This window comes from Hemicordylus capensis, chromosome 2 (assembly GCF_027244095.1).
Source record: "Hemicordylus capensis ecotype Gifberg chromosome 2, rHemCap1.1.pri, whole genome shotgun sequence".
In the NCBI taxonomy this organism is placed as follows: domain Eukaryota; kingdom Metazoa; phylum Chordata; class Lepidosauria; order Squamata; family Cordylidae; genus Hemicordylus; species Hemicordylus capensis.
The window spans coordinates 405,858,685-405,886,597 of record NC_069658.1 but is presented as its reverse complement, the minus strand read 5'-3'; the positions used below and the strand labels follow the sequence as shown (position 1 = coordinate 405,886,597).

General features: G+C 45.8%; 1 protein-coding gene across 3 annotated transcripts; it reads left to right on the top strand.

The window, feature by feature from the left end:
* Positions 1-27,727, top strand: COG1 (component of oligomeric golgi complex 1). Of its 3 annotated transcripts, XM_053292272.1 has the most exons (15): positions 1-470; positions 2,858-3,102; positions 5,346-5,527; positions 6,276-6,446; positions 6,555-6,711; positions 7,510-7,720; positions 10,186-10,974; positions 11,588-11,734; positions 18,316-18,477; positions 20,907-21,034; positions 22,280-22,388; positions 24,340-24,449; positions 26,647-26,725; positions 27,180-27,220; positions 27,568-27,727. In XM_053292272.1, the coding sequence occupies exons 1-14, from the start codon at positions 135-137 to the stop codon at positions 27,195-27,197; spliced, it is 2,844 nt and encodes a 947-aa protein (XP_053148247.1). In that variant the 5' UTR covers positions 1-134; the 3' UTR covers positions 27,198-27,220; positions 27,568-27,727. The 3 variants fall into 3 exon arrangements, with proteins under 3 accessions (XP_053148247.1, XP_053148246.1, XP_053148248.1); XM_053292271.1 differs by lacking the exon at positions 27,180-27,220 and having other exon boundaries at positions 3-470; XM_053292273.1 differs by lacking the exons at positions 1-470; positions 27,180-27,220 and adding an exon at positions 796-932.
* Positions 27,728-27,913: the final 186 nt, after the last annotated feature.

Genomic DNA, 27,913 nt, shown 5'->3' with positions numbered 1-27,913 from the left:
GACCTTCCTCGCGACCTGCGTTCCCGTAACCCGGAAGTGCGCTGCCCCTCTCCAAGATGGCGCCGGTGACACGTCAAGGGGGGCGGAGGTGAGACCAAGGCGGCCGGTTCCGGGGGAGAGAGGCGGCAGCGGAGATGGCGGGGGTTGAGGCGGCGGCGCTGGACGCCCTGAAGCGGGGCGGCCCCGGAGCGGCCGAGGGGCTCTTCGAGGCTCACACGGCGGCGGAGCTGAGGGCCGTGGAGCGGCGACTGCGCGCGGGCATCGAGGGGAAGCGCGAGGAGGTCCGGCAGATGGTCGGGGAGCGCTACCGGGACCTCATCTTGGCGGCCGACACCATCGCCGAGATGCGGCTCAGCGCCGAGCGCCTTCTCGAAGCTGTGCGGGGGCTGCAACAGCGCCGCGCGCGGGGGAAAGCCGGGACTGCCGCCGCCAGCGCTCACGACCGCCGCCGTGGCGCAGGGACGCAGCAGGTGGGCCGCCTCGGGGCTGGGAGGGAGGGGCTCGTGGTGGCCCGCCGGGAGAGGGCTGCTGCTTATCTTCTGCTCTTATTCCCTGGCATAGCTCCTCCTGTGGCTTCTTAACCAGTAGGAATTCAACAGGGGGAGTTCTCGCCCCATTGCATGCCCTGAGCCTCTGATGGGAAGAACTACGCTTGTTGAATGTGTGTAAATATGCCTGCATCTGCCATGTAGCTGTTAAAGGCGGAGGAGCATTACTTTTCTCCTCTGCATCCTAACGATGGATTAGGACTGAATAAATGAAGGTTGGCAAGAAAAGTGGAGGAGGAGGGGAGGTAGCATCTGCATTTTGTTGTTTGAGGTGTGAAAGTCTGCTAGACGGCACCTATGGGTGCTTCTGAGGAGGTTGGCCTTGGAACTCAGTGCAGGGAAAAAGTCACATGAGAGAGAATCACATTAAAAGGGGACATTCATGTAAGTTCCACGTTTCCCTAGCACCGTAATCTCAGTCTTGCCCCCAAACTATTGTGTTTTGAGCTTTGTACACAAGATTAATTTCTTAATCTTGTATTAAGTTAATGTGTCTAGTCATGTGCTCATTTCTGTTATGCCCAGTAATGATTAGAATCTTCTGTCCAACTCATTACTTCATTTGTGGAAGACTAGCCTGAGAGCTAGTCTTATGGTAAAGGTAAAGTTGTGCCATTGAGTTGGTGTCGACTAGCAAGCATGAATTGTCCCCTTTACTAAGCGGGTCTGCCATAGTTTGCATTTGAATTCTAAGTTCCCTCTCTGCATCTCCAAGATAGGGCTGAGAAAGATTCCTGCCTGTAACCTTGGAGAAGCCTCTGCCAGTCTGTGTAGACAATACTGAATTAGATGGACCAATGCCCTGACTCAGTATATGGCAGCTTCCTATGTTGCTGTGAGCCAGGGAGGAGCAGTTACAGAGAGTTTGCTTTCCCTATCCCTGTCTCCAGCTGTGGGGCGGGGGCAGGGGGGGGACTGTAGACCTAAAAGGAAGTGCCCTCTGCCATCACCTGCAGGGTTGCTCAACTTCAGCCCTCCTCACAGATGTTGGCCTACAACTCCCATCAGTGTTCCCTTTAACAGGGATTCCCATATGTTGTTGACTACTAGAATCCCCAGCTGCAATGGCTTTTGCTTGGGGATTCTGGGAGTTGTAGTCAGCAGTGTCTGGGAATCCCTGTTAGAGGGAACACTGACTCCCATAATCTGACTATTGGCCATTGTGCTTGGGGATTATGAGAGTACTAGTCCAAAAACAGCTGGAGGGCTGAAGTTGAGCAGCCGTGACCCAGAGGGTTAATGGCTAGTGGGTAGCGTATTTAAATAAGTAAGATATATTGTATTATTGCAATCTAAGCTGTTTTTAGTATTATTCAATTGAAATGCAGGGTAGATCTTCTAAATGAAATGATTATGAGTATAGAAGTGTGTTCAATTATCAGCAGGTGTTGATGTTGATACTTTAAAAACCTGGGCAGTATCTTGATGGAAGCCTCACATAAGCCTTCCAAAAGAAGAGTATGATAAAGAGTGTTAGTTAATTTGTCTAGTGATCTTGAGTATATGTAGGCTATACCTTATGCTCCCCTGTAGTGGCTGACGTATTCTGCAGCATGAAGAGAACAGTTTTGAGTGTTTACACATGTCTAAGGAACTGCCAGTGGAAAGCACAAATGCTTAAAAGTAACACACCCACATTCTGGGAGCGCTAGTTACATAGGAAAGTGCAAGAATGCTGCCTGTTCCTTAGATGCCCATAGCAGTATGGGAAGCTCGGAACCACTTGTATTACACTGTGGAACATTGCCAGTATTCATAAGTTCCCCTGTAAGTAGCTGTCCTTCAGTTAGCAAAGCTCTTTGTAGGATGTCACAATAGCTTCAGAGGCGGTCTTGTGGTAGCAAGCATGAATTGTCCTCTTTGCTAAGTAGGGTGTGCCCTGGTTTACATTTGAATGGGAGACTACATGTAAGCACTGTAAGATATTCCTCTTAGGGGATGGGGCTGCTTTGGGAAGAGCATCTGCATGCTAGCATGCAGAAGGTTCAAAATTCCTTACCTGGCATCTCCAGATAGGGCTGAGAGAAACTCCTGCCTGTAACCTTGGAGAAGCTGCTGCCAGTCTGTAGACAATACTGAGCTAGATTAACCAATGGTCTGACTTGGTATATGGCTGCTTCCTATGTTTTTATGTTTACCTTCCCATACATCTGTCAAGTCTATAATAAGGTGGGTTCTAGTGTTACCTATTGCTTTGTAATTTTATAACATTGGATAGAATAATAAATACCTTCTACCAACACTTTTGCCACAATATGCTTTAGACCAATAACATCTTCTACATGGTGCACATATTTTTCCTTGTCCAGACAGTACAACACTCGCAAGAAAAGTTTTACTGCTTGGCAGCACAGATCCAACTGCTGCTGCAGATCCCTGAGAAAATCTGGAGTGCTATGGAATCCTCTCAGTACTTACAAGCTACACAGTTGTACCTGCTATGCTGCCACCTTCATGGCCTCCTGCAGTTAGATTCTTCTGGCACCCGCTACAGTCCCATCCTGGCACGTTTCCCTATTCTTGTGCGACAAGTAGCAGCAGCTAGCCATTTCCGGTAAGCAGCCCACCTGTTTTTCTTATCTTGCTTGGTGCAATAGTAAAGCATCACATTATTTCAAATTGTGGGCCTTCCTCTCTCAAGGAAGGGAACTGGTTCAAAGTGCAAAATGGTTTTGGAGACAGAAAGGATGTATCTCATCTACTGGAAGATAACCTAGGAGGTGATAGGACCACTAAGCACAGAACAAGGTACCTGACAGAATCTGCTAATGTTCACAAAGTTCTGAGAATCTCAGCTTTTAAAACGTACTCATCATTGTGAAGAATTACTGTACAGGTGGACTCGTTATCCATGGGCCTGGCACCTGTGGCTTCGCGTATCCATGGTAGGGCAATGTAGACCCAACCTCATTATACGTGGTTTAAAAAATAGCAAAAATTCACTTACCTTCCTGGGTGGCCAGAAATGACCTGCGAGGTCATTTCGGGCCACCATGTTGTGGAACAGAGCCATTTTGTCACTTTATGGCTCTTTCTTCCAGCCTCCCCACCTCCCCTTTTTGTGGCAAATTGGGTGTTTGACGGAGGGTATTGCTAGACATTTGGAGAACTGGAGAGCATGGTATGGCACTTTATTCCTCTTATTTCTGCCTTTTAAAAAGCTTTTTTTCTATTTCCGGGAACCTAAACTCCCAATTCCCATTGCCTCAAAGTCTTGGTATCCACAGTTGTAGCCGAGAATGGAACCTCCACGGATAACGAGGGCCACCTGTAAAACCAAGAGTTGCAGCTTCTACCCTTATAAACCAGTAGTGATACAAGTGGTATTTAGAAGTGGGAGCATAACCCCACTGCATGGCCTCAGTGTTTAGCCTTGCTTTGCTCCAGGTACTTGTACTCCTAATCTGGTTGTCAAACCAGGATCTTTTTTTTCCACACAAGGAAGCAGAGAAAGAGTTCAACAAGTTTAGCAAACAGCGTTCGAACTATTTTCTGAGCTGGCACTAAAAAAGTAAGATGTTCTGATGTGTTTGGTTCTGTGTTTTGCCTTTCTTATAGAATGCAGAAGAAAGTACATAGGTATATGGACCAGTTCCCCAGAGCTATCAATGATACAATTGTCTTGATGTTGCAACGAGAGAAGACGTGTGAGCAAATGGGTACTGCACCTGCATTTCTCTAAGATGAAGACACTCCAGGAGCTGAGGCTATGCATATGGAGCCCCAGACGGAATTTCTGCAATAGCTCCAGCCAATTGCTCCCTTCCCCAAACTTATTGGTGCTATTGCAGAGAGACTTTGGCTCTGCATGCACAGCCCCAGCCCCTACATGGTCCTTTGCAGCTTGAGAAAACATGCTTGGAGTACCCGTTCGTGCACACAAATAGGTTGTATGCAAAAAGTGTTGCGTACTTCTTTCCTCAAGCTGAACATCTTGACTGGGCAAGTGTCTTTATGTAGCCTCACTTCCATATATTAAATTTTCTAGTGTTGGATTTGCACACTTCACATAATCATGTTCCTCCATATTTTTGGCACACAATCTTGTACAAGACTGACGTATAATCCTATCCATGAATAATCAGCTGTAAATTCAACTTATCTTAGTGGGATTTACTACTAAGTAAGCATCACAGGATTGCAATCTGAATGACTTACAGAAAAGAGTCAGAGGAGTGATGCTGACTTTAGTTGGCTTTGGATTAGTAGTAACTGTGAGCATATAGAGCAGGCCTGCTCAGGCCCTCCTGCAGATGTTGGCCTACAATTCCCATAATCCCTGGCTATTGGCCACTGTAGCTGGGGATTATGGGAGTTGTAGTCCAAAACAAGCTGGGGGGGGCGGGAGTTGAGCAGGCCTGATATAGAGTCTCTACTTCCTTCAGCTTCTAATGAGCTCCTCTAGGTAGAGTGATGGTCTGCCTGAGAGTGATAGGCTCCTATATTTAGTAATTCCATTTTGATTGGTGTTCTTTCTTTGGCAGTGTCTAATATTCAGTACTTTGAGAGGAGGGAATAAGACTAGAAATAGGGATGTTCAATTTAGATCTGTCCTTGGCCCTTATTGGAGATGGCATGAAAGTTTAACATCACTTTGTAGTTCAGGGGATGCCATAGAAATTGCAAAGCATTCCCCCAAATTCATCAAGCAAAGCGAAATATTTATTGAATTTAGGACTTGGTTTTGTGTTGGATGTTATGAAGCCCTAACTGACTAACCTTCTCTCTGACTTCAAAGTTTAAAATCCTTTAATAATATATACCTGATGATGGCATTTCTTCACATCTTGCAATTAGGTCAACTATTCTACAGGAGAGCAAGTCACTGTTGAAATGTCAGACTGTTTTGGACCAAGCAGTAGCAGAGGCCTTGTGCTCAATCATGCTTCTTGAGGATAGTTCTCCACGCCAGGTTCTTGCAGACTTCTTGCTGGCCAGGAAGTCTGCAATTCAGCAGCTTCTGAACCAGCCCCATCATGGTCAGTAAAACACACTTGTCTCCTAAATCACTTCATGCATTATCTACTCCTCCTCCTGCATTTTGCCTCTTCCAGCTGCAGGAACTACACTAATTCAGGATTGTCCCATTTTGCAGTTTCCTTCCCACACTAGCAGTTTGTGTTGGTATACCAAGGGTAATTTACTGAAGAGGCCAGTGTTTTTCCTGTAAAGAAGCAGCAGCTAGATATCTGCCTAGTTATTTGAGAAGTCACTAACAGCAACTCTGAATCAACTTAAGCTCCTGCAGTGTTGATTCTATTTTATAGCCATTTTAATGCTTAATGTTTTCCATCCTAAAGTAAATTATCATGGGCAGAAGTAGTAACTGAGTTGAACCTAGGTACAGATCACTGCATCATAAGAAACTATGCTGTAGGTGATTTTTTTCTTTCAGCAGACTTTGTTCACTCTGGGCTGCATCATTCAGCATCCCCCCTTCTATTGGTTCGGTGAAATCTAGACATCTGCTGCCCCTTCCCCACCCCACTTTTTGAAGCTTTTGAATGTTATGGCATTCTATGGGTATAGAGATTCATTGATTATCCAGGCATGGTTTTTTCTTTACTAGCCAGAACAGCAGGTAATATGTACAAAAGAATGCTTATCTGTCAGTGAAAACAGTACTTCTGGCCTTCACAACAGCTAATTCTAAAGCTGCTTGGTAGGAATGTGGGTGTGGCTGCTATAAATTAATCAGCATGTTTTATTTAAAAAACAAACTCACAGATGCTGGCATTAAAGCGCAAGTCTGCTTTTTGGTGGAGCTCCTAGCCACCACCCTGTACCAAGCTCATGCTGTCTTCTACACGCTGTCAGAGGGAACACCTTCGGACCCATCCCTCCCCTGTGGATTGCTGTTCTCAACACTGGAGACCATCACAAGCCAGCACCCAACAAGTGAGCAGCAGGATCTGCAGAGGCTTTGTAAATGAGCATTTCTTGTCTTATGGGAACCTGGTTTAATACCCAGTGAACCAATCTCTTTTTACTGCACCATTCTTTTAGGTAAAGGCATCACAGTTTTGAAAGAAGAAACCAAGTTGAGCAGCTGCTTCAAATACTTGCCACCTTCCATCACAGAATTCCAGCCAACCCTGAGAACGTTGGCACATCCCATTAGCCAGGATTACCTTAGAGATACACTTCAGAAATGGATTAACATGTGAGTCTCCAAGGAAATACCCTTTCTGGAAGCATTTACTTTTGTGGCCTAGCAGGAGAACATGTTCTCTTGTAGATGTCACTCTGGTTGTGTTTAAAAAAAAAAAAAGTGGCTGAAGATTGTCCATTAGACACCTTTCCAATTCTGCAGATTGAATGAGTTATGGAAGAGATGCAGCTTGCAAAAGTATACATGCAGATTTTTTAGCACTTTAACTAGTATAGAATCTGACCATGTGTCGGTCACACTGTAGATCAGGGCTGCACAGCTTTAGCCTATCTGCAGATGTAGGCCTACAACTCCCATCATCCCTGACTATTAACCAGTGGCTGGGGATGATGGGAGTTGTAGTCCAGGAACAGATGGAATGCCAAAGTTTCATGATAAAGGGAAATATCAATTTAAGATTCCCCCTCCCCAATGCACAACATTTGTAACCCCCTTCTTCCCAATACTCCTATCTAAAATATTGTTGAAATTCTTCTAATATCCTTGCGCCATCTGCTCCTGGTGCAGGGTTGCTGTTCTAGAATGTCACAAGTGGCCACTTGTACTTAAAAAGTTCCAGGCTGTTCCACAAAGTACAGCATGCTTTGTGCAGAGGGAGTGTGAAGTTATCTGTACCCTGTGCTCATCACATTGGATAACAGTTTCATATGTCTGATCCTTGGTGAAACCAGCACATCAAAGCCTTGATTCATGTAAACACAAGTAATCTCCAGTGTAACTTTTAACTACTGTGTAGGAATGCCAAAGAGAGTCATGCAACTACTACTCACCTTCCAGCATTTATTTCAGGTGCAATGAGGACATCAGATCTGGGATCACAAACCTGCTGGTGTACGTGAAGAGCCTTAAAGGTCTGGCTGGGATCCGTGATGCTGTATGGGACCTGCTCACCAGTGAGTCCATGAACCAGAACTGGGAGACGGTGTGTCACCGGCTCCTGGACAAGCCCATCTCTTTGTGGGAAGATCTCTTGCAGCAGCTCTTCTTGAATAGATTACAGGTATGTTATTGGTGGAGTTGGGTGAGGTAGCTGAAGGGTTAAGACATGCTATCAGAACTCATTCTAATATTATTATTAAGAATATTTACAGTGAGGGAAATAAGTATTTGATCCCCTGCTGATTTTGTCCGTTTGCCCTCTGACACAGAAATGACCAGGCTATAATTGGAATGGAAGGTTTATTGTAGCTGTGAGAGACAGAATAACAACAAACAAACCCTCAAAAGCCCAGTGCCCAAAAGTCAGCGATGGATTTGCATTGTAGTGAGGGAAATAAGTATTCGATCCCCTATCAACCAGCAAGATTTCAGGCTCCCAGGTGTCTTTTCACTATATGCAGGTAATGAGCTGAGATGAGGAACACCCTCTGTAAGGGAGTGCTCCTAATCCCAGCTTGTTACAGTACCTGTATAAAAGACACCTGTCCATAGAAGCAAGCAATCACTCAGCTTCCAAACTCACCACCATGCCCAAGACCAAAGAGCTGTCGAAGGATGTCAGGGACAAGGTTGTAGACCTGCACAAGGCTGGACTGGGCTACAAGACTATCGCCAAGCAGCTTGGTGAGAAGGTGACTACAGTTGGCACGATAACTCGCAGATGGAAGAAACACAAAATAACTGTCAATCTCCCTCGGTCTGGGGCTCCATGCAAGATCTCACCTCGTGGAGTTGCAATGATCATGAGAACGGTGACAAAGCAGCCCAGAACTACACGGGGGGCACGTGTCAATGATCTCAGGGCAGCTGGAACCATAGTCACCAAGAAAACAATTGGTAACACACTACGCCGTGAAGGACTGAAATCTTGCAGTGTCCGCTCCTCCCTTTTTGTGTGTATTTTTAATGAATGATGATAATGTTATTCTTAAAATCAATAAAAATTGAATTTGAGGGGGAAAAAAGAAATCTTGCAGTGCCCGCAAGGTCCCCCTGCTCAAGGCAGCACATGTACAGGCCCATCTGCAGTTTGCCAATGCACATCTGGATGATCCAGAGGAGAACTGGGCGAAAGTGTTGTGGTCAGATGAGACCAAAATCGAGCTCTTTGGCATCAACTCAACTCGCCGTGTGTGGAGGAGGAGGAGGAATGCTGCCTATGAGCCCAAGAACACCATCCCCACCGTCAAACATGGAGGTGGACACATTATGCTTTGGGGTTGTTTTTCTGCTAAGGGGACAGGACACCTTCACCGCATTGAAGGGACGATGGACGGGACCATGTACCGTCAGATCTTGGGTGAGCACCTCCTTCCCTCAGCCAGGGCATTGAGAATGGGTCGTGGATGGGTATTCCAGCATGACAATGACCCAAAACACACAGCCAAGGCAACAAAGGAGTGGCTCAAGAAGAAGCGCATGAAGGTCCTGGAGTGGCCCAGCCAGTCTCCAGACCTTAATCCCATAGAAAATCTGTGGAGGGAGCTGAAGGTTCGGGTTGCCAAACATCAGCCTCGAAACCTTTCTGACTTGGAGAGGATCTGCAAAGAGGAGTAGGACAACATCCCTCCTGGGTTGTGTGCAAACCTGGTGGCCAACTACAAGAAACGTCTGACCTCTGTGATTGCCAACAAGGGTTTTGCCACCAAGTACTAAGACATCTTTTGTGAAGGGATCGAATACTTATTTCCCTCACTACAATGCAAATCCATCGCTGACTTTTGGGCACTGGGCTTTTGAGGGTTTGTTTGTTGTTATTCTGTCTCTCACAGCTACAATAAACCTACCATTCCAATTATAGCCTGGTCATTTCTGTGTCAGAGGGCAAACGGACAAAATCAGCAGGGGATCAAATACTTATTTCCCTCACTGTATATACCGCTCTTCAACCAAAGCAGTTTACAAGAAATATAAATACACAATTAAGAGATTGTCCTGATCAGGACAAAATCAGAACTGTTAAGTGTTTATTGGAATGTTTCCCTTGATTTGTGCTTATGTACTTGCTGTATAAAAGCACCTTTGTTCATAATAGAAGTGCCATCTGGAGCAAAATAGTGAAGGAAAACACCATACTTTTGTGCAACGTACCTGGCATCCATAGCAAAGCCAGCTCCATTTTTTCTTTATTCCCTATTGTTTTCTCATAACTCCCTAACCGACTGTGGATGACATTTCACTTGTTCTGCAGACTTGAGCTTTATACACGTTTGCACTTCCTTTCCAGAAACAGGAACAGTCTTGGCTGTAAACTTGATAGCAAGATTTTTTAATGCTAACCAGCTTTCCCACTTTGATGAGTCACCCTCTCGCCCCTCTGGCTTTTGAGTAGGACCATGGGAAGAATCTTGGAGGGCAAGAAAGGGACAGAGCTTATAGACACTCCTCACCACCTGAAAATTACAGTTTATGTACACCCCAGTATTTCCTTCTGCCCCCATTTTATACTTCTGGTTGGTAGTGCAGTGAATGATGTGCCAGCTTTTGTCCCAATGTAATGGGCTTTTCTTTTTCTTTTCTTTTCAGACTTTGACCAAGGAAGGATTTGATGACATCTCCAGCAGTTCCAGGGAGCTCCTTGTTCTGACTGTACAGGAGCTTGAAGCTAAATTTGGCACTTCTACCCACAACAAGCATATCCTTTTTGAACATAGCATGGCCTCTTTCTTATGGTCAGAGAGTCCTAATGACTTACCACCTGATGCTGCTTGGATCAGTGTGGCAAATCGTAGTCCATTCACCAAAAGTGGGTTGTCCATGAAGGCTCAGGCCCACAGTCCTAGCGTCCAGAACTTCTGCAGTGCACTGGATTCCAAGCTGAAGGCCAAGCTAGATGACCTCCTGTCCTACCTGCCCTCAGACTCCTCTCTGTCTAAGGAGACTCTAAATGGGCAGTCCAGGAACTCTGCCTTTGACAGATTTGCTGATGCAGGCACCGTAGAAGAGTTGTTGCGCAGCCACTGCATCCACTGTGTGGATTATGTACTGGGCTGTGTTAGGGAAGAGCTGCATCATGCTCAGGACGTGCTCCAAGGATGTACGGATGCTTTGCACAACCCCAAACTCAACACTGTTCTCTTCATGGCACGGCTCTGTCGATCACTGGGCGAGTTGTGCCCACACCTGAAGCAGTGCATTCTGGGTAAATCGGGTAGCCCAGAGAATATGGCCAGAGAGCCCTGGCCTCTGAAGAAGATGAGCAAAGGGAAAACTCAAGAAGTGAATCCTGTAAAGGCTAAGTGGCAAGAATTGAAAGAAAAGCTGCTGCGGGATAGTCTGTCTGCCTATCAGATTTGGAGCACAGCTGTTGCTAAAGTGAGTGGCTTTCTTTGGGGAATATTGCTTTTCTGTTGAGGTTGCTTTTGTTGTTTGCCACAGTGTACTCTGTTGCCTTCCATCTTGGTGAAAGCACAATGGCTGCTTTTGTTTGGGGGAATCCTGCACCATTCACTTGAAATCTGTAACACACTGTAATAAGACAGAAAAATGTCTGGGAAGTATTGCTTAGGGAGGTTCTGAATACTAATAGAGCACAACAAAGAGCCTTGGCTCTTCCATTTTCCCTCACCAGGGCTCTGATGGGACAGCAGACTAGGACACGGTGGAAGTCCAAACTGCTGATGCCTAGCTCTTACTTCATTTTCTGGATATCTGCATCCAGTACGCTGAAGCTAAACTATTTGCTCCGTAGGGAAATGAATCTTAGTATACATGTTAAAAATTAAATTGGAAGGCAACTGAAGATGATCAGATTGAAAATGTTAAATTTCAGACACTACAATTGCCAAGATATGTGTGTTTGTATGACTGCTGCTTATGGGCTTGTGTTTGTATGACTGTTGTATGAGAGCTTATGGACCCAGAATCTCACTAAGGCTTAACTGGGTTGACTCTGACACTGTGCTTGTATGTTTGTGTTTTACCCGAGGTCCTGGTTCAGCACTTCACGCAGTCATTACTAAAAGATGAACCTGGGTCTATTCTGGCAACAGCTACAAACTGGGAAGAGGTTGAAATTGAGGAGGAGACAGAGACTGGAAGCAGTGTAAAGTCCAGGATACGCCTACCTGTCCAGGTGTATAACATGCATACCATAACTAGAGCTCAGTGTTCTGAACAATAGTTGGCCTTCTGTTGTTAGTTTATATATTGCAAGGAGGAACTGGCAACCCAAATTGTCCAAAAAAAACCTAGCAGCAGAGCTGGACCTTGAACCCAAATCTCTCAATGCCGTCCTTGAATAGATTCTATAACCTGCACAGTGTGACTTGATACCCATTCTCTGATGCCTGGAGCCAAGGACATCTCTCATTGGGTTATCGTGTCCACGTGCTCCCAGGCAGGACTAATCAAAATTAGTTACTAGGCTTAAGAGCCCCGGATGGATAACCCTGCCCAGTTCTTTTAGTCCTGCAGTCACTCCTAGGCAGAGATCGTTCGTATTGCTCTTGCAAATCTTGTTTGTCTCTTTCTTACTTCTTTGTGGTATTTCTCATTGTACTTGGACTTTTACTCTATTTCTTAGTTTTTACTTAGTTTTAAAACAAATAACTTAAAGAAAAACCCCACTTTCTTTCCCGCTCTTTTTGCTATCCTCCTCAACTGTCGTTTCTCTGTTTCCCTGCACAATGGAGCATCGCCAGGCTATTAGACGCATTTTAGTGCCCAGGGGAGGACAAATGGAGGGCTTCCCGTTCGCCTCTCGAGCGCCGGGCTCGCCCCCCCATATTGCCGCCATTAGCGGTGGCGCCATTAACGGCTGCACGGGAAGAGGAGGATTTGCTGAGGGATGCCATATCGGTTCCCTCAAGTGCTATGGACATGGGCGCTGGATTGGGCCCATCCCTGCTCACCCGCACAATACGAACTGCGGCGAGAGCAAGGGGAGATGCAAGCCTGGATGGTGCTGGCCAGACCTCGGTCTCGTTCCCGCCCATTCCAGAGCTCAGAGAGCCGAGCCATACCGCTTCTGCCGCCGTGCCCTCTAGTGGCTCTGCAACGGCTCCTGCAAGTGGCGGCTCGACCATTTCGGCGGGAATCCTGGGAGCCGCCGCTCTTCCAAGCGCGTTTCTTCCACGGACCGTCAGGGAGCTGGCTCCACAGCAGAAAGACCGGTGAGATCCCTCCTTGTCGCAGCTAGCCAGGGACCTCCAGTAAATGACCCCCCAGTAAATGTCCCTCAACCTATTCAGAATGTACCTCCTCAGGCCATTAGTCTCCCTTTGGATATGCCGACTACATGGCAGGACTGGATTAAAGAGACCTTTTCTGTGTCTCTTAGGGAGGTGGTTAAAAAAGGGAAGAAGTCTAAGAAAAGGTCCAGGGAACGTGTTTATATGTCCTCTTCTGAGGAGTCCACTTCTCAGGCCCCCAGAAAAGCAACACGCAAGAGAAGACACACTAACGCTGAGAGGCGCAACCTGATTCCACCTCATGACGTGGTGGTTTTAGGCGGGGGGGTTCGCTCTTCGGAAGGGTCTGGTGGGGAGTCACTGGATATTACACCCAGTAACCCCCTACCTCTGGCTCCCCCAAGTGAGGCCATTCGCCCTGTCAGGCCGATATCCCCGACTCCTTCAAGAGCGGATGCGGTACCGTTAGATATTCCAGATCCTGGGGTACCTGTTATACCAAATCCTGTGGCTCCAATTCCTAATCCTGTGGTTCCATCACCGATCTCTATTCCTAACCTGCGGCCGGAATTACCTTTAGACCCATTTGACAAAGAAGAGGGAGAATGGTCGGATGACCAGGACAATCCTGCATCCACAATATCTCAAAAATTATTTTTTCAAGTGGATTTGAATCCCCTCATGTCTAGGGCCATGAATGCATTAGACCTTCAAACACCTGTGGCCACTGAGGCGGTTCCACGTACTAAGGGCTCGCTGGTGTTTCCTAAACTGAAGAGTAAGGAGTTGCTGTTACCTCTCCCAGAACTCCTGGCTGATACGGTTAGGGAGGAGTGGCTACTCCCCTCCTCTAGTCGTAGATCATTGGCAGTGGCCAATAAGTACTACTCATTCCAACAAGAGGCTATGGACATGTTTAAAGTACCCTTAACAGATGCCCTGGTGGTTGCCCTTCTAAATGGGGCTTTACTACCGAAGGATGGGGAATCAGCCCTGAAAGATCAAAATGATAAAAAACTGGAAGCTTCTTTCAAAAGGGCTAATGAGGCTTCTTCTCTGGCCATTAGGGCCTCGGCGGTGGCCTCAATGTTGTCGCGGGCATCTATAGTCTGGTTAGATGACCTTTTTCAGGACCCCCCTACAGATGTGTTTAATTTAAGGCACCAACTCATAAAGATTCAAAAGGCGCAAGCCTTTGTCTCTGATGCAACCCTAGATGCTATAAGATTTTCATCCAGGGCTTCCACAGCCACAGTCGTGGGACGCCGTAACTTGTGGCTAAAACATTGGCCTGTGGATGAGAATTCTAGGGCCAATTTGGCCTCTGTTCCCTTTGATGGGGTTAAACTCTTTGGGGAGGAGGCCCTTAAAGAGGTGTTAGTAGAGTCTAAGGACAAACGTAAGACCATGCCTCTTCCATCCACCACACGTAAACAGGAACGTCCTCCTCCAAGAAGGACTTTTCAGTTCCAGTACCAGCCCTTTCGATCCTTCCGACCCTCCATTCGAGGGAGAGACAGGGATTCAAGATGCCAGCAACCCCAATGGGGCAGACAGCGAGGCGCTAGGCCCTTCAACCAGGGCATACAGGCCTTTGCCAATCAACCCAAGTCTCAAAAACAGCAATGACTCCTCAGCAGGGTCTCTGGGGGGCCGCCTGTCAACCTTCTTTCAAAAATGGCAGGAAACAACTACGGACTTGTGGATTCTGTCGACAGTGCAGTGGGGCTACAAGATAGAACTCACATCCTTACCACCCAGCAGATTTCTACCAACCCCAAGGTCACGTTGGCCTATCAAGCATGTTGGCCTTCTGGGCGCTATTCACCACTTAAAAGATATAGGGGCTATAGAATTGGTGCCTATCAATCAACAGGGACAAGGAATCTATTCCATAATCTTCACAGTTCCCAAAAAGGACAAATCCCTCAGAGCTGTTCTGGATCTGAAGTTTTTGAATCAGTGGGTTCCCAAACGCAGATTTCGCATGGAATCCCTTCGCACCATAACAGAGGCGTTACAACATCTGGACCTCTTAGCTTCCATAGATCTAAAGGAAGCTTATTTACACATTCCCATAGATCCGGAAAGTTGTCATCTCCTGCGCTTCAAATACAGCGGAGTACATTATCAATACAAAGCACTGCCGTTTGGTCTCTCCTCAGCCCCAAGAATTTTCACCAAGGTGCTGGCACCTGTGATCGCACATCTAAGACTACAGGGAGTTCGTGTTTTTTGTAATCTCAACAACATGCTTTTAAGGTTTCCCTCAGAACTGTCTGCCACAAGAGACCTTCATCTAACTCTTCGCACATTAGAACAACACAGATTCCTAGTAAATGTAGAAAAAAGTCACCTGCAACCTTCCACCAGGATGCAACATCTGGGCGTCCTAATAGACACACGAAGGGACTGTCTCTTCCTACCAGAAGACTGGATCAAGACCCTCAGGGAAGAGATGGGAGGTGCTGAATGCTTGTCAAGCCAAGCTCCTGTCGTTGGCACGTCTCCTCGGCCTAATGGTGGCCACATTGGACGCAGTACCGTGAGCCAGATTTCATCTGTGACCGCTACAATGGTTCCTTCTAACATTCAGGGAACCCATTTCGAAGAAAGTCGTCATAACCATCCTCATTTCCCAGGACATACTAATGTCCCTGCGGAGGTGGCTCCTGGATTCCAACACTCAAAGAGGCAAGGAGTTCCTCGACCCGGCCTGGATTCTGATCACGACCGATGCCAGCAAGACTGGCTGGGGGACACATTGTCACCACAGAGCAGCCCAAGGCTGGTGGTCACAAGCCGAGAGTGTACACAGCATCAATTGGTTGGAGCTGAGGGCCATCCGTCTTACCTTGTTGGCATTCCAGGACCTGATCACCGGTTCCCACGTGTTGATAAGAACAGACAACACGACGGCGAAGGCCCACATAAACAGACAGGGGGGGACCAGGTCTCGATCTCTTCAGGTGGAAGCATCACTGATACTGGATTGGGCGGAGGTTCACCTGGCCTCACTCATAGCCCACCATGTACAAGGGGATCTCAACTCGATAGTGGACTGGCTGAATCGAGAGCAACTCCTACCCAGGGAGTGGGCACTCAACAGTAGAGTCTTTCGGATGATCACGTGATGCTTCGGCACCCTGAGAGTCGACCTGTTTGCCTCAGCACTGAACGCACAGCTCACCAGGTTCTTCACCCACTTCCCTTGCCCACAAGCAGAAGGGGCAGATGCCCTAGCAGCGAGATGGCCTTGGGAACTGCTGTATGCCTTCCTTCCCACCAACTCCGCTCTTGGCCTGCTTTCTTCGCAGAGTGCACTTGCTCAAGGCTCAGGTCATCCTAGTAGCTCCTTACTGACCCAGGAGACCATGGTTTGTGGAGTTACATCACTTGGCCATACAGGAACCGTGGTTCCTCCCAGTGTTAACAGACCTTCTACTTCAAGGTCCCATAGAACATCACGATCCAGGCTGGTTTCAACTAGCCGCCTAGAGACTGAGCAGGAATTTTAAGTAAGTTCAGCTATTCGAGAAGTGTTCTAACCACCATGTTATCTTCCACAAGGAAGTCCACCAAGTGTATATATCAGTATACATGGAGAGCATTTCTTCGATGGTCAGCAAGGCATTCCATACCTCAGGGGACAGTGCCCATTAAAGATCTCCTGGCATTTTTACAAGATGGCTTAGACAAAGGACTCGAGGCTGATACCTTAAAAAGACAAGCTGCTTCCCTAGCAGGTGTGATAGCAGGTCTATCCAAATCCAAGGTTGTTAACCACCCTCATTTAAAAAGATTCCTGAGGGGGGCCACCCTGCTGTCACCTGTGGTAGTTCACCGTTTTCCATCTTGGAGTCTCCACACTGTTCTTAAGGCACTTCAGAATCATCCGTTCGAGCCGATAGGAACCATTCCCTTAAGGCTTTTATTGTACAAGACGGCATTCTTAATAGCTGTTACATCTGCAAGAAGAATCTCTGAATTGCATGCTCTGTCGGCTCATAAAAATTTATGCATTTTCTCTGCTGACTCCGTGTGTCTCATTCCTAGCCCATTCATCAGGCCGAAGGTGTCCTCAGCATTCCACCACTCACAAGATGTCATACTTCCATCGTTCTGTCCTAGGCCAACTCACCCAACAGAACGAAAATGGCATAAACTAGAAGTATGCAGATGTTTGAAGAGATACCTGAGACGCACAGAGCTTCAGGAAGACGGAGAGTCTATTTGTTAGTTTTTTACCAGCTTCCATGGGAAGCCAAGTGTCTTCGCAGATTATTGCTAGATGGATACGGGCTTGTATTTCACTAGCCTATGAGTCTCTACACCTTCCAGCACCAGAACACATTCTGGCTCACTCTACTAGGGCAGCGTCCACATCTGCGGCCTTCTCAACCAACGCGCCAGTGCATGAAATATGCAGGGCCACGACTTGGAAGGCTCCATCAACATTTACGAAGCACTATAAAATTGATCTGTATGCGTCTTCTCAAGCTGCATTTGGATGCAGAGTGCTTCAACAGGTTCTTCCCCCGGAGTAGGCACGGACACTCCCTCCCAGAGAGTTTTGGCCAGGGCTTTGGTATGTCCCAATGAGAGATGTCCTTGGCTCCAGGCATCAGAGAACGGAGCATTGGTTTCACTTACTGTGAAGGCTCCTTCTTGATGCTGGAGCCAAGGACATCTCGGCCCTCCCAGGCAGTGTCCTGGCCTACTCCATGGGAAACTTGAGCATATTACAAGAGCACAGCTAATAGTTCCAGAGGTTTCTGGGGTTCCTCTATCTTCTTTTATATATATGTGTGTGTGTGTGTGTGTGTGTGTGTGTTTTAACGTTGGTTGTATACTACTTACTTCCATGCTATTTGCACATTTGGCCTACAAGAACTGGGCGGGGTTATCCGTCCAGGGCTCTTAAGCCTAGTAACTAATTTTGATTAGTCCTGCCTGGGAGCACGTGGACACGATAACCCAATGAGAGATGTCCTCGGCTCCAGCATCAAGAAGGAGACTTCATGGTAAGTGAAACCAATGCTCCATTCTCCTCCCCTGCCCCTGATCATACCTTCAGCCAGTAGGAAGGGCAGTTGTTAGGATCCAGTGCCCGCCTCCAGCTTTAAGTGATCTGGAATCATAGAAGCCTCAATTTGTGAATCACGTTTTCGATGACCTGCCAAAGGGTTGTTGTCTACCTCTTTCTCCCCCCTCCCCACTAAAATAAAGATCTGAATTTCACAACAGTAAATGCACATTTTGAAGAAAGATCTTTACAAACTAAGACACTGTGCTTGGTACTCTTGTGCTGTCAGGTTACAGAGTGTCAGTTTTGACTAGAGGATTTTAAATGTTTGAATGTAGACTTTCGCAAGAGGCATGATTTGTAGTACTTCAGTGTATAGTTAATGGACAGCGTCACCACCAAAAGTACCATGAGACTTACAAAACGGAGGTGTGTGGTGGAATCTTCTTTATAAGAAAGCCTAACATCTTCTTCACTGCACTGTTGTATTCTTCACAGCCATCCTGGTGTGTCCAGTCCTTCCTCTTCAGCTTATGCCAAGAAATCAACCAGGTTGGCGGTCACACCCTTTCAAAGGTCACCTTGCAAGAACTATTGAAGACTTGTATGACTGAAGTACTAGCTGGCTATGAAAAACTGTCAGAAGGGAAGCAGGAAAAGGTGTGTGGTGAGGATTGATGTGGGTTGTTGCACAATGTTGGACCAACTTATTTTGGAAATGTTGCAACAAATATGGGCTTGAAAAGAGGGGAAATGATAATATGAGTGGCTGAGAACAAAATGACTGATGCGCTCCTGCTTTACCAGGCTTGTTAATCAGGAAATGTGTAAAACATCGTGGAACTTTAGCTGCAGTATCAGATCTTTAGTCAGCTTTGGTAATCAGTTGTGTCACATAGTTCCTGTTTTTTGTATCTGAGGTCCCCCAGCAGTAATAAACAGAATGATATTCCTTAACTTTATTGATACATTGAACATCAACAGGTCTGCATTCAGTGCTGGAGAAGAAAACTGGAGAGCTTATAAGAACAGGATAATAAATTGACTGAGTCAGACCAGGCTATGATTCTTTCTCTTACACAGATGATTACAGTTAGAAGAAAGGATAGAGAAAATAACTGAGCACTTCTGGAGTGGTCCTTTGTCTCCTTAATCATCCCATTCTAAAAAATTCTTTCCCTGGCTAATATACCTTCCTTACTGAATGTAGTGGCCATCAACCCTTCTAGATTCAGCATGCATCTTTAATTAAAATTATAGTTATAATGTAACTTTATCTTTTGTTCAGTGGAACTGAAAACACCGTGTACAAGCTTGCCATCCAGTACTAACTGGATCCAGTTTTGCTTAGCTTCAGTAAGATTGCTCTGTCTTGTCTCTTCAGAACATGCCCTGAAACCTATCCTTCAGCATGGGAACCACATCTTGATTTTGTTCATGTTGCCTTTATTTGTCTAGATCTCATCCTTTTTTCTTCCGAAGTTGATATTGTTGCATTCTGCTGCTTGAGGACTAGTCGAATTTTATCTTTAATAGGCTAAAGATGCTGGTTTCCACAGTAGCTATTGAGCTCCAAGTAAATCTCACTGATTTTAATGGGATTACTGAAAAGTATGTATGCTTAGGATCCTGACCCTAATCTTTCTATCAGAATTGCTTTTTAAACATACCCACAGCTTTATGGGAGCTGCTTTCCCATCAGGTGACTTTGTGTGGCTGTAGGGTGTACTGACTAATTCAAATATGTGGGCTCACATTGGTCCAGCCACACAGAGAGGCTGTTCTCACGAGCAGCCTAAGCCAGGCTAGGGCATTCTCGCCTGGCCGAGGCTGCTCATGTAGAGCGCCGATTCGCACAGATCCTGGCACTCCTGCCCAGCCCCAATTCCTAGCCTGGCTCTTAGTTGAGATTAAGGGAGCAAGTGCTCCCTTTACCTGGCTGCTAGGAGACACAGAGACGGGCACCTAGAGCACCTGTCTGATGGGGGAATCCCCCAAGGCACTGTGCTCATTGTGCGGTGCCTTGTAGGATATCCAGAGGCTGGGAAAATGAATCCCAGCCTCATGTGGGCACGCAGCTCATGTGCCGAAGAAATGAAGAGCAGTAGTCTGGGACAAGGTAGGTTGAACTCTGCCTGCCTCTGCTGCCACCTGCACAGTCGTGTGAATAGCCCCAGAGTCTCCTCAAAGTTACTCCCATAAGACTCTAGATCCATCTAAAGTATACGTGAATGAGTTGTATCTGTATTATTTGAGAGAGGATATGCCACTACTGACTCTGTTCTAATTTCTGTACATACGTGTAGTGATTGTGAGAGACACATCAAGAAGCTGTTTCCAGCATGACATTTTTGTATTCAGATTAATAAGATGAGCCTACTGAACATGTTCTTGGACTAGGGCGAATCTGACTAATCTTTATTGTTCAGGGAGGAGCACTGATAGATCTGTCCTATTATTTCTAAGACAAAAGAGAGTACAGGGTGTCCAACTTCGCTCAAAATTAAGAAATTTTCTGTGAAACCTTTGATGCTTGTATTGCCCTTTGTCATATGGTGATGCAAATGATACTTAGGATTTGTGTAGCACTTTCAGCTGTTCAAATTGCTTCACATGTACTATCTTGTTATCCTTTCAACAACTCTTTTAAGTTTTAACTCTTTTAAGTGTTGAGGCTGAGGCAGAGTGGCCATCTAAGTCTAAAGCCATCTAATGAGTTCATGACAGAGGTGAGATATGAACCAAGGAGGTCCTGATTTATAAATGAGTCTCTTAGCCACTACTATGCTCATCCAGTGTTCAGGATGTGGTTGCCACAGTGGTCCTGCAGCACAAGAGATGTGGAAAAGGTACAGGTGACCACCTGTAGTACTTAAACAATTAGATTGATTTCAAAACAAAAGATATCCATAATACCTTGGATTCTGGATATAGCCGGGAGAGATTATGAGTACTGAACTATCTTTAGATGAGACTGTAGTGACTGATGGGAACTGTTCCCTTCAAACATGTGTGAGAATGTTTGGCAAACCAGGCATTTGCTCATGAATAAACCTACTTAGCATATCTCCTTCCTTACCTATTTTCAGAAACAAAGGATGTTGCCAATCACCCAGAACAGAGCTTTGCAGCTCCTGTATGATCTTCAGTACCTGAATATAGTCCTGACAATTAAGAGTGAAGATATTAAAAGCAGCAGAAACAAGCATGACCCCAGGTATAGTATGCTCTCAAAGATGGTGTATGCAAAGTTGTGGGTTGCTTTTTGCTGTCTCTGCAACATTCAAAATGTTTTTTTGCAATGACTGAGAGCAGAACTGAATCCCTACTCACCCTGCTGGGAGATATCATCTTATACAGAGTGTGTTGGGTTTGTTGGCAGAAATGTGCGGCTACAAGCAGAACTAGATACATTCCAAACACCTTATTGGTTTAAAATCGGAAACATTCTCTCACCTTTGTGTATGTCTGGCTCTTGAAAACACAATACTCCCCCCGCCGCCTCCCAATCTTGACTACATTCACACACGGTAGTAAAAGCGGATGCAATGAAGGGCTAATGATGATCAATCAGGCCAAATTGTGTGTGGGTGCACACACTGTTTTTTATGATAGTTTGGATGTATACAAGCAGGCTAGCCTGGCTAAAAACAATTATTATACCCTTCGTTCGCCCTCTCTTCACAACACTGCTAATAAGTAGAAAAGTGTATTTTCCCAAGATTGTGTAGCTTGTATATTCAGTTCAGTAACTGAACAATAATTTAATAAGCTCTTTGCAGAAATCCATACAACTTTCTATATATGTGTGTGTAAGGTAGAACTACTACTAACTAGATAATATCAGCCACACATACATCAGAAGATAGTTTGAAGGTAGTATCTTGTGGTCCTCCTTTACTGCATTGCTGATTAGACTCAACTACTGATACCAGATGCCTGGAAACACAGAACTCCCAGTACCTTCAAGGAAAGCTTATAGTAGGGCAGCTTGTTGCAAACAGGGTAAGAGAATGCACATGAAATGCTTGCATAGACCCTTGGCTAGTTACATTTTAATTTTCCATTACAACTGATCTTTAATTATTTAACTTTGTCAGTGCATTAACAGACTGACCAATAGCTGACTAGCTCACTATAGAGTGAGTGAGTTAGTTCAGGGGTTCCCAAGCAGTGGTACTCCAGATGTTGCTAAACTACAACTCACATCCTCTCCAGCTACAATTTACTGTGGCGGAGTATGATGGTTGTAGTAATTCAGCAACATCTGGAATACCTCTGGTTGGGAACCTATGCAGATTGTTCTGTTACATAGTAATTGGAAACTGATTGAGATTAAACTCCTGCATTTGTACGTTCACTTCAGCCTGTTTTGAACTACTTCCTGTAAAAATGAACTTTTTTTGTTCCTGGACATCTCCCTGTCAAACAGTAAACAGGGATAGTTCCCTTTTATTTTCAGGATTGAGAGACAGACTGACTTTTTGGAGAGCTTCATAGATCCCTTTGACTTGGATGTCTTTACTCCACACTTGAATAGCAACCTTAACCGCCTGGTGCAGCGAACCTCTGTAAGTTCATGAAAAACGTCCTGTTTAAACAGGATCTAAAAGTTGCAACATATATTTGACTACTGTAGGTCTACAGGAAATGGGCTCCAGTAACACAGAAAGACAGGATACTTAACAATAGCGGCTACCTGAGCTAATATAGCATATAAACTGTAATGCCATTTTCCTAGGGAATTCATGAAACCAGTGGAAATATAAAAAATAAAAGGGAAAAATTAAAGGTGAATAAAAGTATACTGAACTGTATACTTTTATACAGTTATATACTGTATAATATATACAGTAATAATATAATACTGTATATACAACTGTTGTATACAGTTGTATACTATACTGAACCAGACTTTCACTATACAGGCCTGGTTTAGAAGTAATGGGGAACCATTGCTTCCTGCTACATAAATTAATAACTGCGAGCCATAGGCTTGTACACTTCCCCTCCTGTTTAACATATGAGGAGAGGAAAACTTTTCTATTCTCAATTTAAAAGTTCCACATTAACTGAAAGTAAAAGGTTTCCCTCTGCACTTACTTGCATGCAAAAGAGCAGTGGGGAATGTATTATCAGTGGCTCACAGATGTTCATTCACATAGCAGGAAAGCATGGCTTTGTTCTATCTGAACACTACATAGCTAAATTTGTATTAGAATTGGTATTTCTCTTCTAAATAGCTAGAAGTAAGAACACATTACAGAGCTATATGGAATTTGTCCTGGGAAATTCAGGGATCCATAGTGCGTGACCTCATTAAAGCCCCAAGTGATATACTGCACAACTTGAAATTTGGAGGGAGAAAAAAGATAAGGAGCTTTTTGTGTTTTAAAAGGAAGCACAGGTAGCAGTGGTATAGTGGGGACCCAGGGACAAAATTGTTGTAGGGGGCCTCCCTATCGCATGCATGAAGCACACATGCGCCTCAAGCCACACCCCCTGCGTCTGACATCAGACACAAGTGGCAGGCAACAAACATCTCCCTTCCACCGCACCTCCCCTTGCCCTGCAGCCCCTGCCCTGCAGCTGGTCCTTATCCTTGCCATCTATCTTTGCAGCAGGCACAGTGGCTGGGACAGGCTTCTCCTCTCTGGCTGGCCAGCGTGCCTCTCTGGCCAAGCTGCGCACCTGCACAGTTTGTCAATGGACGTCGCATGCCTGTGACATCACGGGCATGCGACTTCCATAGTCGAACTGCGCAGGTGCATAGTTCAGCCGGCTGGCGGTGGGGGGGGGGGCATGCCGGCCGGCCGGCCAGAGGAGAAGCCCGACCCACCCACAGTGCCCCCCCACACACCGCCACACAGGGGCAAAGATAAGTGGCAGCGGGGCAAGGGCGCAAAGATAAGTGTGGCGGTAGCACAAGGGCAGTGGTAGGACAGGGCAGGGGCAGTCTGCTTGGGGGCCCCCTTTGGCCCAGGGACATTTGTCCCTGCTTGTCCAGTGGGCACTACGCCCATGACAGGTAGTGCACATAAGACAACCTTATTATTTGATGGAATACATGACAACTGAAACTCCTTCTGGTTAGAGATGTGCACAAACCTCTGTTCGTGCCTGGTTTGAATATGACTGGTTCGTGTTGCCGCTGAACCAGTTCAGCAGTTCAAGTGTAGTGCTTGGGGAGGAGGTGGGCAGCGAGCCGGATCTTTAAAAGTGAGTAAAACAGGTTCTTACCTCCTCACCCACCACTCGATGCAGCTTCCTGTGGTGGCAATTCCCCCCTCCCCCCCAAAAAACCCTCACCCCTCTTGTGGTGCTGGCATGCACATGGCCTCCACACATGTGGTGATGTCATTTGCATGGTCAGCATGGTGCTCCCCCGCCCCCTGATGCCGCACTCAAAACACTGAACTAGATCAGCAGCAACACGAACCAGTTCTTATTCAAGCTGGGCATGAACTAAGGTTCATGCACATCCCTACTTCTGGTCACCAACCACCTCTTTCTATCCCCTAGGTTTTGTTTGGCTTACTAACTGGAGCAGAGAACCAGTACACCAGCCGAAGCAGTGCTCTGACCTCCCAGGAGTTACATAACATCTTACCTCTAGCATCTAGTCAGATTAGGTAAGCAAATCAAGCTATAGAGTTACAAACCCTCCTTGGAAGGATTTAGTGTTGGCTCTGCCGGTGATCCTGTTCCAGTTCTCATGGTGGAGAATTGGAACACCAAATTCACGAGGGCAGTAGACATGGGTCCTCCTAAGTGTCCTCTCCGACCTGCTTCAAAACTGGTTGCTTGGTACATGGAAAAACTATGGGGGCTGAAGTGGCAAGGTAGATAACTGGAGTGCAGAGGGAGAAAGACTTGACTTGAATCCAGTGGATTACAACATAGAGCACATTTGCAGATCTATGCTCAGGCGATGGATGCGGCAAAGAAGCTATTCTTTTCTGACCGTATTGCATCCAGAAGGGTTGTGAGAGGTAGTACACGCCCCTCCTTCCTTGAATCTGAATTTGGAACCATCAGTTACCCACTGTGACTTTTAAAATGAGTTATTTGTGGATAAAATCTCTTGTATTAGGGCCAACTTTAGGCTCAGACCTCACCGTTACTGCAGTGTTTGATGCGGAGGTGTCCAACAACTCCTTATGTGGTTAGACTAGATCAGTTTGTTTGACTTCAGAGGATGTGGACAAGCTGCTTGGAATGGTGCAGCCTACCACCTGTTCTCTTGACCCTTGTCCAACATGACTTATACTATCTGGCAGTGGGGTTGCTGTAGGCCTGGTAGGTATTATAAATGCTTCTCTGAGGGAGGGCAGGATGCCTCTTTGTCTTAAGGGGCAAATCATTAGACCTCTTCTGAAAAAGCCAGCATTGTATCCCTCAGAGTTAAGCAACTATAGGATTATCTCCAACTTTCCGTGGCTGGGCAAGGAATTTCGAGGGTGGTGGTCTCCCAGCTCCAGGCAGTCTTGGAGGAAACTGATTATCTAGACCCATTTCAAACTGGCTTTTGGGCGGGTTAATGCTTTGGTCAGCCTGATTATCTCCAATTGGGAATTGGCAGAGAGAGTGTGACTCCGTTGGTCCTTTTGGATCTCTAAGCAGCTTTTGATACTATCACCCATAGTCTTCTGGAGTGTCTGAGGGAGTTGGGGGTGGAAGGCACTGCTTTGCCATGGCTCTACTCCTACCTCTTGAGCAGATTCAAGATGATGTCCCTTGGAGACTGTTGCTCTTCAAAATCTGAACTTTTATACGGTGCCCCACAAGGCTCCATACTGTCTCCAATGCTTTTTAACATCTACATGAAATGGCTGAGAGAGATTTGGTGCAGGATGTCATCAGTACACTGATGATACCCAAATCTATTTCTTCATGTTAACATCATCAGAAAGCATAACCTCCCTAAATGTCTGCCTTTAGGGATTTAGGCAGTGATGGGCTGGATGAAGGATAACAAACTAAGAGTGAATCCAAATAAGACGGAGGTGCTTACTGTGTGGGGTCAGAATTCAGGAGACAATTTTGATCTGCTGGTTCTGGATGGGTTCACACTTCCCCAGAAGGAACAGGTACACAGTTTAGAGGTGCTTCTGGATTCAAAGCTTCCCTGGTAGCCCAGGCTGAAGCAGTGGCCACCAGAGGTGCTTTCTGTGCCAGCTGCATCTTTTTCTTGAGATAAACAACCTCGGAACAGTGGTCTACTTGACTACTGCAGTGCACTCTATGTGGGGCTGCCTTTGTATGTAGTCCGGAAACTGCACTTTGTATAGAATGCAGCAGCCAGGTTGGTCTCTGGGTCATCTTGAAAAGACCATATTACTCCCACACTTGCTACCAATAAGTTTCCAGGCAAAATACAATATGTTGGTTATAACCTATAAAGCTCTAAACAGCTTAAGCCCAGGGTATTTAAGAGAACGTCTTCTTTGCCATGAGCCCCACTGTGCATTGAGATCATCTGGAGAGGTTTGTCTGCAGTTGCCATCAGCTCATCTTGTGGCTACACAAGGATGGACCTTCTCTCTTGTTGCCCTGAGATTCTGGAATGTGCTCCCTGCTGAAAGAAGAGCCTCCCCAACTGACAACTTTTAAAAAGTTTCTAAAGACCGCCTCCCCCCCCACCCAAGTTTTAAACTCTATTTTAGTTCTAGGTTTGTTTTTAAGGTTTTTATTTTTGGCCTGTTGTGTTATAAGTCATCCAGAGATGGAAGTTTGGTGCGGTCTACACATTTGAAAAATAAAAATATAGGCAATTCCTTGGAGACAAAGCATCTGGGAACATCTCCTTATCGGTTTTCTTTCTCCAAGGTTTGGACTGTTGCCACTCAGCATGACAAGCTCTCGCAAGACTAAATCAGCTCTCAGAAACACTGAACATAAAGCTCAGGTTAGCTCATATTCACCTGTCTTCTTTTGTCTATTTGGCAGGGGAATTAATCTTATGGAGCCCAGTTTTCTAGAAAGCTAAGATAAACTTAAAGTTAGATCTTGTTGATTAGTGTCTTTTGAAACAGCCCCAGCTTAGTATTAAAAATTCTTGGAAGATAAGTTACTGCCTGGTTTATAGGGTGAAAACAGACCTATTATTTGGAATTTTAGATTGATAGTATAGACTCATACACTGTTGGCTCTAAACCAGGGCTGAACAACTTTGGCCCTCCAGCTGTTTTTGGACTACAACTTCAACCAGCCACAGTGGCCAGTAGTTGGGGATTGTGGGAGGAGTTGTCAAACATCTGCAGGAGGGCTGACGTTGTGCAGCCCTGCTCTAAACATTTTGCTTTCTTTTAAGGCATGTCAAATCGGATGCCTCTAACTCTGTTTTATACCCTTCCTTCTAGTATGCTGCTGACCAATAGCCCTTGAAGAAGCCTTATTTGGGGTATTAAAGCTTGTGTGAATTGAGTGCCTTTCCTTTTTGTAGACTTCTATGCTATGTGTGTGCATTTGTGGAAAGCTTTTGCTCTGATAAAGCTGTTTCCTGTAGTCCATAGAATGTGAGCTTCTAATCCAAGCAGATATGAGAAACCAAATCTGCACTAGTCTAGCACAAAATGATATCCTGAGTTCTGCTGCTGTAGAGGGGAGGAGGGGACACTTCACTTGGTTGTGGGGAGGCAGTTTTTGGCAGCTATTTGAATCCTACCTTGCTCTTTGCAACTACTAACAAGCCTATGTGATGTACACTCCAGCTTAAGAAGAGAAACTGACTATTCTTTCTTCTAACAGATTCCAGCTGCTGCTTTTACAAGATCAGAAGAGACATTCCGCCCTGGCTCCCTGTTTAGGCAGCTGGCATCGGAGGAAGAAGATGTATCAGCACCTTCCTTGTTTAAACTTGGCTGGCTCTCCAGTATGACTAAGTGATTCAATAAAGTGAACTATTGTATTCTTGGCATTGTTAAACTTGGAGCAGATGTCAGTATCCGCTTCATAACCCGGTGCTGTTCACAGAATGTAAGGTTTCCCTACCTTAAGATAATCAAGATAGCCAATACAGGATCTGTTTTTCTACAGTTTCAAGCTATTAACAGAACAACCCTTCTGTTTTAAAAAGAATGTATTCAGAAACAAA

What these genes read in the sequence shown, in the direction of transcription:
- COG1 (XM_053292271.1), top strand. Translation starts at nt 135, where the DNA reads ATGGCGGGGGTTGAGGCGGCGGCGCTGGACGCCCTGAAGCGGGGCGGC. An exon ending in CTTCAGAAATGGATTAACAT is followed by an intron (nt 6,712 to 7,509) that starts GTGAGTCTCCAA and finishes CATTTATTTCAG; the next exon opens with GTGCAATGAGGACATCAGAT. An exon ending in CTAGCATCTAGTCAGATTAG is followed by an intron (nt 24,450 to 26,646) that starts GTAAGCAAATCA and finishes TCTTTCTCCAAG; the next exon opens with GTTTGGACTGTTGCCACTCA.